The 10,561-nt window shown below is 35.8% G+C and overlaps 1 protein-coding gene across 2 annotated transcripts; it reads left to right on the top strand.

Annotated features, from left to right (window-relative positions):
- Nucleotides 1-92: 92 nt before the first annotated feature.
- Nucleotides 93-6,241, top strand: LOC113239290 (inositol oxygenase-like). Of its 2 annotated transcripts, none has more exons than XM_026476209.1 (5): nucleotides 93-300; nucleotides 445-581; nucleotides 1,867-2,001; nucleotides 3,519-3,614; nucleotides 5,966-6,241. In XM_026476209.1, the coding sequence occupies exons 1-5, from the start codon at nucleotides 259-261 to the stop codon at nucleotides 6,075-6,077; spliced, it is 522 nt and encodes a 173-aa protein (XP_026331994.1). In that variant the 5' UTR covers nucleotides 93-258; the 3' UTR covers nucleotides 6,078-6,241. The 2 variants fall into 2 exon arrangements, with proteins under 2 accessions (XP_026331994.1, XP_026331995.1); XM_026476210.1 differs by having other exon boundaries at nucleotides 257-345.
- The last annotated feature ends 4,320 nt before the right edge of the window (nucleotides 6,242-10,561 follow it).

Below are 10,561 nucleotides of genomic sequence, written 5' to 3'. Positions count from 1 at the left end.
GCTTGAAACAAATGACTCTTGTCATTTAGTATTATAAATTTTCCATGTTTATCATGCTTATTACGTATTGTTATAGTATAATTCCATCCAAATAAGGTAAGTAAATATAGTACATACATACGGGTGACACCCAGTGCTACCCTGAATTTCGAGCTGTTTTTAATTCGGTTCTTAATTACGAATTTTAATTAATTTGTGTTGAAAGTACCAACTCAACATCTGTCGACCTTCATGAAGGAATTTTGACCGAAGCATGTCATGTACACGTTTCCGAGGCCGGGCACCCACGTTGCCGCACATGTAGGGCGTATCACGTTTCTATAGCCACCACTTGGCCACCATTCGGTGATCACCTTACTCCACATGTCATCATCACTTCTCAATGTTATATTGGTTAGACTATGATATTATTATAAATTTCGTTATTAGAGATGTCTATTGTAGGTAATGGCGTTCTACAACGAGCCGCAATGGTGTGTCGTTGGCGACACTTTCGTTGTGGGTTGCAAGTGGGCTGACTCCATCGTCTACGGCCCAGAGAGCTTCAAGGACAACCCCGACACTTACAATCCTAAATACAAGTAAGATCATAATAGCTAGCTGCTGTACCATAGTAATAATAAGACATTTTTATTTATTTTATTTAAACACTTTATTGTACCACAAAGTAACTTACAAATTTTCAGAAACAATTTAAATATTTGTGTACAAAGGCGAGCTTATCCCATAAAGAGATTTCTCACATTATAATGCCGCTCTACTATACGCGACTATATGTCGCTCGAAACGTAAAGTTGTCACATTATTTAAAATCAATTTCACATAGGGTGGGTGTTGTGACATTTCAAATTTTTGCGTTACGACCAAGTTACGAAAAGAAATAGTAAATTTGTTATAATATACTAAAATCAAACAACATTTGTTCCAGTTTAAATTTTAAGTCGAAATCACAATATACTAAGTAGATAGAAAATTAAATGATAAAGTTAAAAATAAATTACTCCAACTACTTCATACGTAAAACGGAATATTTATCCACAGATTTATATCATAGAATCAGAGATCGAATCTGTTATTGTGCATCTTACGTCAATACGCGTGCAAATTGCATTACAATTACCTATGCGAGTCGTTTTCTTTTCTTTTGAGTTTTACACCATGTTTTTTGAGTCATTGGACAAAATTTCGTTTCGCTGTTGATTTTATTTTTGTGGTTGACTTTTTGTTTGGTTGTTGTTGATTTTTTAATTTTTTGTGTAGTTTTTTAGTAACCTTTATAACATAATAATTGAATCCTTTTGTTATGTTTATTATTTGTTTGTAAGCTATAGTAACTAAATCCATACTCTCTTCGTTATACATGAGCTAAAGTTATTTTCCAAATTTTTACAAATATGCGTGTTAATAGATGGCACTGTATGTTACAAACTAATCTATAAATTAACGCTTCCTAATATGGGTAGATGGCGCTAATCGCAAACAAAAGAATAGCCGGCACTATCCTTATAAATCTGTGTAATAAGCGCCATCTAGTTGACTTGTTTGTTATCACTAGGAATTAGAGTAGTTTTGATAAATTGCATTCTGCCAATGTAAAACAAATTAGTTACAAAAATAGCTATTTGGTAGTCGTCGCGACATCTGGTATACCAATAGTTACTACGTACCGGACTACGCTATCTTATAACGCGTTTAGCGGTCCTTTTGAGCTATTGGTCCATCGTTTGTATGGAGCTACACTATTTGTCTTATACTATTACTAAGTTTGACCGGAAATTCTCACGAAGCAGAATACTAACGACTAAGTCACAGACTTCACAACATATCGTAATTCACATTTATAGCATTATTATATTTTGTTACCAGCACTAAATACGGCATGTACTCACCTCATTGCGGGTTGGAGAAGCTGCTGATCTCCTGGTCACACGACGAATACCTCTACCAGTTCCTGAAACACAACAACGCCAAGATTCCTGAGAAAGGACTGCTCATGATCAGGTGAGCGTGTAGCAGTAGAAACGCGTAGTGCATCATACAGAATCAATCGAAGCGTGTGCTTTATAAAAAGGTCACTTCATCACATCGAGTATATATAACCATAAATAGAGACGAAGTAAAGACCATCCATCCCTGGCAACTCATCAGGCAAATGGGCCTTATATCTATAAATATCTCTCTCGTTTGCAATGAAATCACAAATTAGAAAACTGAAATAGTACAGCGCCAACAACTGACCTGCGTGTACGTCTCCGTATATTCCAAAAATGTTGTTTTAATGTTGTTGTGTTGTTTATTGTAATAAAGATAATATCTCTAACAAAGGGGGGCTGTTCCGTTCAGTAGCGTGGGAAAAACGGAATCACATTTCATCAGTAATTGAATATTAAATATGTAATTTTTCAATTTTCGTCCATTATAGCAAAGCTCATGTTAAACTGCTCGATTTGAAGTGAAACAATTGACAACACCCGTCAATTGTTTCGGGAATTCGGACTGGCCAATTGGAGCGCAGTTGTCACCGTAATGATTTGGCAGAATAGTTTTCAAAGAAATTAAATGACATTTGTCTCTATTGCTGGTTATATACTCGATGTTTCATCATTATCTATAGTCGGAAAAAGTTGTTCCAAATCTATGGATACATGTATGGATATAGTGTTGTTTAAACTTCCAAATTTTAACTAACTACTGTTTTCCAAATTCGGATTTCCGGACATGGTTTTGCTGTAACATAGGACAAAACTACTGACCTAGGAAGTCGAACTTAGATTTTAAAGTAATTCTAAAGGCGCCATTTAAAAATTGCAGTAGATAACAGACCTTCTACCAAAGCAAAGAATAAAAAATTGTCAGATTTGTATCTACACAATGACATGAATCTATAGATTTGGAACACATTTTTCCGACCATTGATCATCATTAACCCATTTATATTTCCCACTGCTGGGCACGGGTACTCTGAGGCGTGGGCTTAGGTCATAGTCCGCCACGCTGGCTCAATGCGGGTTGGAGACTTCACATGTTTTCCGAGGGTTGTGAATCTTCTTCGACGTGCCAGTTTATTGCAAAGTAGAGGTTATGCTACTATACCTTTAGATAATTATAACAAATAAAAATAACACCGACTTCAAATGTTCGTGAAATTACATCTATTTGCCAAGTTTCAAGTTGAAATCGGTTACCGGAAAATGCGCGAAACCGGATTCATTCCCGAGTTTGCCACTCTTAGAGGTGGAATATTTTCTTCAAATTTAAATGGGACCAATACTGAGGTACCCTCTTTCCAACAAAAAAAAAGAATCATCAAAATCGGTTCACAAATGCCGGAGTAAAAATATGCAGTCGATTTGAGAACCACCTCCTCGGTTAAAAATAAAATAAATGAACATGACGTTAGCGACGACGTTTTTTCGAAAGTTGATGGTTTTCGCACGGTGAGATATACGAGTAGACGGACCTTTTGTTACGTACATTACACGTGTTCTAGAGTTGTGAGCATGAATTGACAATTGCAGGTATCATTCATTTTATCCGTGGCATGCAGGAGGCGACTACCGTCACCTTACCAATGAGAAGGACGAAGAGACCCTAAAATGGGTACTGGAGTTCAAGTAAGTCAGACAAAAATGTACCTGAATGACATTCAGTTCACATGGTCCAGAAATTAATATCTAACGTCATAGCGCGCGTTCCCATTATGTTGTACCGTTTTATTTATCGTTGGACAACTGTCGCGTCTAAAGTGTTCCGATATTTGCCTAAGCCATAAAATCCTTAAAAATGAAGAAAAACAATTTTACAATTCTGCTTGCTGCCGGACATTGGAGAATTGGGGAAATAAGAGTTCATATTTTCCAATGTCCGGCGGCAATTCCCCACACGCCGAACTACTCAAACCCCCAAATGAGTTATATTACAACTCCAATATCCCACAAAATCCCCAATAAAATTTGTGATTCCCCAGACATTAAATTAAATAGCCTAAAATCGCCTTTTCCTATTTCTAACACAGCCTAAATCACCGAGTCGCCGATCACTTTTTTATCGCTGCGACCCCTCAAAGTATCCTAAGTGGGGAAAATACTCGCCTAATCTAGCACAAGTGATCTGTCGTGACTGTGTCGTGGACGTTTATTTTATTGTTGAGCGACTGTCGTGTTCGAATAAATTTATCGGTTCACGGCAGCCGCCTTCTCGTTTGCACGACAGAATCATTAGAAGTTGCAATTATCTGTTGTGGCATTTCTATCGTGACGTTTAATTTATCTTCGGACGACTGGCGTTCTAGCTCTTCCCATTTTCACGACAGTCGTCAAAAAAGTCGTGAACGACTGTTAATCGTGTTGTTCTATGTGGGAACAACTTCATTTAAATACACAAGACACGACACCTTAAGCTGCACGACTATCTGTCGTCACCATGTCGTCACGACATTATGGAAAAGCGCCCTTAGGTGTTACGAAATTCCAATGGCTGTTACAAACCTATTTGTATGAGTTAAATAATAAAATACTGAGTGACGGATTGCGCGCCTGGTAGTAAGCAACACGCCTGTCCATGTCCAAAAAATTCTTTCGATCCGGCTGGATTCGAACACGAAAATTCGTGCCAGATTTTTGTATTAATAATTATGACAAACTAGTGGAGTAATTTCACAAAAATAATACATGATCAAACGAACTGCTTGAAGTGAAGTTCGATCACTATTATATGAGTCGCTTCATGGTCGCTTCATTCGAATACATAATCAACACCCTCCGTCCCTTGACATCGTCATATCAGAAGTAACATCGAGTATATAACCAGAAATAGAGACGAAATAAGGGCCATATATACCTCGTAACACATTAGCGATACAGCTCTTATAAATATCAACTCTCGTTTGCACTGAAATATGGATAGGCCAACTACTGACCTGTGTGTACGTCTCCGTATATTCCGTATATTCCAAAAAATATTCTGTATATCTTGTAATAAAGATAATATCTCTAACAATGCCTAATAACTATTCGGTGATGTGGGAAAAACAACAAAACATCTAATTACAAAACAAACGGAATCACATTTCATCGGTAATTGAATATTAAATATGTAATTTTCGTCCGTTATAGCAAAGCTCAAGTTAACTGGTCGATTTGAAGTGAAACAGTTGACGACACCCTTGACGACACCCGTCAATTGTTTCGAACACGGGCTAGCCAATCGGAGAGCAGTTGATATGGCAGAATAGTTTTCAAACAAATTAAATGACATTTCGTCTCTCTTTCGGGTTATATACTCCATGAGAAATAAAGATCCTGAAACTCCCTAATAAGTCTTACTTCCCACTCTAAAAGGACCTGGTTAACATTATATCGAGAATGAAGCGACGAAATATAATTAAATGCGTGCACGCAGAGACAACAACGGCGCAGCGACCGCTTGGCGATTTGAGAGCGCGGTCGCGCAAGTCCATGCATTATGTAATTTTTTTAAATACCTAGACATTTTCTATAGATTTTGAAAAACCTTGACCTTAGAAAATACGTATGGTTAATAATTCCTTATAGAATTGTCCAAGCAGGTTGATATTGACCTTTTTAACACTAGTGTTGCATCGGTGAAGCGTCTTATTATTGGTTTGTTTTTTGTGTAGTAGGTAATTACTAAGTGTTACGTAAATGTATATAGTACAGATAGTAGTTATATAGTTATAATTCAATGCTCATTAATCAACTTAATCTGTGTCTGGTGAGGACCTACGATTGGCTCCATTTTTATTTCACTTTTTATTCTGTAAGATAGCCGTTGGTTTTCCAATAAGTCAAAATATAATAAAATATTTAAAAGTTGTATTTACATAATCGACTGGAAACATAATTGTTCTGACCGGCTCAAGCCTATCTGATAAGTGTGATGAGTCCTTAAAATTTCTGCCCTCTTGTACAAAAATTATTTCATAAAGCGTTTTCTGTGTTTCCAGCAAATACGACCTCTACACCAAGAGCGAGCATGTGCCAGACATCAAAGCTCTTTGGCCTTATTACGAAAATCTTATAGAGAAGTACATACCTTGCGGCATCTGCGAGTTTTGAATTGTTTATTCTATAGTAGGTTACAACGATGCCTTACTTCTCAAACTCGTATCTTATAAAGAGTGGTTATTTAGGAGATGGCAAAACTTTCTATTTATTTTAAATTTCTTATCAAGGGTTTTAATTTGGATGGACTTTAAGAATAGGTAAAAGCCAGTGTGTGAATAAGAAGGAAATGTGATGTGAAATCAGACTGCAAAATTTGTAATATACAATCTATTTTTTGCATTTCAGTAATTTTGTGCTTTAAGATAGAAGTTTGAGAAAGTAAGGCGAGGACAAGGTGCATTATAATTTGATTTATGTAGTTAGGTCAGTTATTTATGTTAGAAATACGAATAAAAAATGTGTTAAAGGATTATTTACTTAATTATTTTATTGTTATAGTTTAGAATCTTAGAATAATAACGCATAGAAACCTAGTCCGCACACGCTAAGTGAGGCAAATTGAAGCGCGCCCAATGGGCCTACACGAGCGGGCGGGCTTCAGTGCTCAAGGTCAACTTGCACCGCGAACAGATCAAGAATTTTAGCTAAAAATGAAGAAATGTGCGGTAAATGAGTGTAAAAATACGTCAGACAAACATAAAATAGATACTAACATCACATTCCACAAAGAAGTAACGCGTTTCAACTTGTATTTTTATATAAATATTCACTAAAACCGAAAATTAACCTACTACTAAAACTAGCCTACTTGAATTTCATTTTTGCCTCACTTGTGACAGTTCATTTGATATGAAACTATCATTCTATGCGTTATTATTCTAAGTTTAGAATACGTTAATTACCATTTCTATAATTATAATGTACTTAGGTTACAATGAAGGCAGTATTCGAATTACTTATAATTGAAATATGTATTTGAGATATAAATACGTATTTTGTATTTCAACTATTACGTAAAAATGTATTTTCAACCGACTTCAAAAAAAGGAGGTAATCAATTCCACTGTATTTCTTTGTACGTATTTTACGTGATTACTCTATTTTTATTGGATTTCACCCAATGAAACTTGGCAAATAGATGAATTTTTGAGGTCTGTTTTTTTTTATAAAAAAGATATTTTGTAATCGTGTTTCAAATATCTGACATTTTTTTTTTTTTTTTTTTTATTATTTATTAGGCACACCAACAGTTACAACAATATTTCATTCATTAGACAACATCGAGAAAAAGCTTAATCTAATTGCTTAACCAATTACAGGTGAGCACCACATGCGAAAAAATTAAATGTGTAACATATGCTCAATATAAAATATAAAAACAATGAATACCAAGACATATTACTTTTTAAGTTTGTTACCTAAATAACAAAAAATATTATTTCTATCTATTATTAAGAAAGTGTACAATTGAGTTTTTTAACCCTGGGAGTGAATCATAGAAAATATCCACATGTTTGGAGCAGTCATTATACAAACCAGACATTCGAGCCACGGGGGAGTTCGAACCCAGTACTGTTCTACGACGTGGCGGGTGAAAAGGCTTAATGCGAAATCTGGGACGTTTAGGGGGAATTCTAAAATTTAAATTACCAAGTAGTTGTGGGCAGTCAACCATATTGTGAATGAGCTTATAAAGAAAAACTATATCTAATAATTCTCTGCGCTTTGAAAGAGGAGTAATTTTAAAATGTTTAAGTCTTTTGTCGTATGATTTAATTTTTTTTGACAGCCCAGCAGAGAAAGACAAATGCCATAAAAAGCGCTTTTGAACACGTTCTAGGTGCAATGAATTAACAGCATAATGGGGTCGCCATACCACACTGCAATATTCAAGTACACTCCTAACTAAACTGTTGTATAAAAGTATTTTCACCTTAGCACTGCGAAAGATTTTTCCGTTTCTCAAGACAAAACCTAGCATCCTGGACGCTTTGTTAATAGTTGACTCAATATGCGGCTTAAAAGTTAGTTTTTTGTCAAATATGACGCCCAGGTCCCTTACACAGTCCATCTCTGCAAGAACGGTGCCCTCTAAAGTATACACTGCTGGAAACACATGTATTCTACGAGTAAATTTAATAAATGAACATTTGCCAGTGTTCAGAAACATGCCATTAGATTTGCACCATATGCTAAGATTGTTAAGGTCATTTTGTAATAATTTACAATCCGTCATTGAATTGATTACCTTAACCAATTTAAGATCATCGGCATACAAAAATGGTGTTGAAAATTTAAAAACTCCTGGCAAATCGTTTATAAATACATTAAAGAGAATAGGACCAAGATGAGAGCCTTGAGGGACTCCAGACGTAATGTTATATATTGCAGAAGCAAATCCATTTACTACCACGTAGAAATATCTATTTCTCAGGTAAGATGCAAGCCACTGCAACATGGTGCCACCAAAACCGTACATAGTCAACTTCTCTACAAGAACACTATGTGAAACCTTATCGAAAGCCTTGCTGAAGTCAGTGTAAATGACATCAACTTGCGCACTCGAGTCAACCTTGCCAATAATTACCTCTACAAAGGTCGCCAAGTTAGTAGAAGTGGATCGGCCCTTAGTGAAACCATGTTGGTGATCGGACAAGTATTTTTTAAAATAATTTTGAATATATGGACAAACAAGGGCTTCCAAAAGCTTAGCAAACGACGACAGAATTGAGATTGGTCTATAATTTCCTACTAGTTCAGCGTCCCCGGATTTATGGATTGGAACTACCTTGGCCATTTTCCATTCTGTTGGGAAAATTCCGGTGCTAAGTGAGACATTATAAATTCGAGTTAAAGGAAAAGCTAGAGTCTCGGCGCAATTTGAGATAAAAACCGGGGGAATCCCATCAGGACCGGCACCTTTAGATTTATCTAATGACTTGAAAAACTTTATTACTTCAGATTCGTTAATAAAAATCCTTGTAAAAGAGTCATGGTTGTTTGCAAAAATATCAGCAGTACTAAGGTTCTGAACATTACCGTGGACTATTGAAGTATCATCTTCATACACTGATGTAAAGTGGCTAGCAAACATGTTGCAGATTTCTTCACCATCCGAACTACACGTGTTTCCATCACTCATAGCAGCAGGATAATTACTTTTACCTCCCCTCTTTTGCTTATAGTAAGACCAAAAATATTTGCAATTTCTAGTGATATTTGCTTCTAAGGACCTGATGTACTCATTATAATTCAATCGAGCCACCCTCTCGCTTCGCATACTCAAACATTTAAGCTCTAGTTCATCTCTAGGATTTCTATATTTTTTGAATCGCCTGCGCACATTTTCCTTTTCGGCAAGAATTCTGATCAGTGGTCTACTAAACCAGAAAGGAAAATTTTTTTTCTTAGGTTTGGTAATAGGAACAAAATCACGGATAGTTTCATTAATGAAAGTATAAAAATTAGAGATCATCTCGTTAACATCTTTACATGATGCAAATAATTCCTCCCAATCAAAATTAGCTAAATATTTATTTAACGAAGTATAATCAGCGTTATAAAAGTTAAATCTAGGATGGTCATTGTAAATAAGTTGCTCCTTACCTACCAGAGGAAGAACGATGTGAAGAGGAGGATGAAACGAATGCGCGTTCAACAAAACTTCACAAGATTTATTAACCGTACAGGATGCATTTGACAAAACGAGATCCAAAATCTTACCGTAGCTATTCACTATAAGATTGTGTTGCTTCAGATTGTTCAAATTTATAAAATTTAGTAGTGACTGCTCCAAAGATGTAATTCCAGTAACTTTACCCGTCTGATAAAGCTCAGACCATGTTATTTTTCTCAAGTTAAAATCACCAACAATAAATATGGGGGAATCCCATTTATCAAAAAACATATTACAATTTTTAAGGAAATCATCAAGAGTAATTTTGGTGGTAGGGGGTCTAATGTACACCGCACAAATGACTAATTGTTTTATACCAGTGGAACTTGGCGCGTCTAAATCAATGGATATCCATAGATCTTCAGTCAAATTATAGTCCGAAACAAAAAGCCTTGAGCGGTATCTGTTAGACACCGCTATCATGACACCACCACCGTCATCCCTATTTCTGTGCACAGTAGTCCCCCTATCCCGTCTGTACACTGTATAATCATCACTAAAAAGCTCAGAGTCAAAATAATCGTCACGCAGCCAGGTTTCAGAGATAATTATTATGTCGAATTTTGAACAGCAGACATTACGGTAGAAAGAATGAGTTTTAGTTTTCATACCACCAACATTCTGATAATATATGTTAAGACTAGCGAATTTTAGGCTTATTAATTCCATTACATGCCAAAATAATATTTATAAAAGAATAATACAATGTTACTCCAGATTATCTAAAGTCTGCTTATCTTTAACAAGTATATAGGTAGAAGTTTCATTTTTGCGCATAAAGATTTTCCCATTTCTAACCCAAAGGAATTGGTACTTCTTTGCCTTCTTAACCTGCCGAGCAGCTGCATGTAGATCTTTGTTTGCAGGGGAAAGATGTTCAGTGACAAAAATCGGATTCTTTAAATTGTTGATTCCCAAG

The sequence above is a fragment of the Hyposmocoma kahamanoa genome, unplaced genomic scaffold (genome assembly GCF_003589595.1).
Source record: "Hyposmocoma kahamanoa isolate Upper Pololo Valley unplaced genomic scaffold, ASM358959v1 99817, whole genome shotgun sequence".
Taxonomy (NCBI): domain Eukaryota; kingdom Metazoa; phylum Arthropoda; class Insecta; order Lepidoptera; family Cosmopterigidae; genus Hyposmocoma; species Hyposmocoma kahamanoa.
The sequence above is the reverse complement of the archived record's forward strand: the minus strand, read 5'-3'. Positions and strand labels throughout refer to the sequence as shown.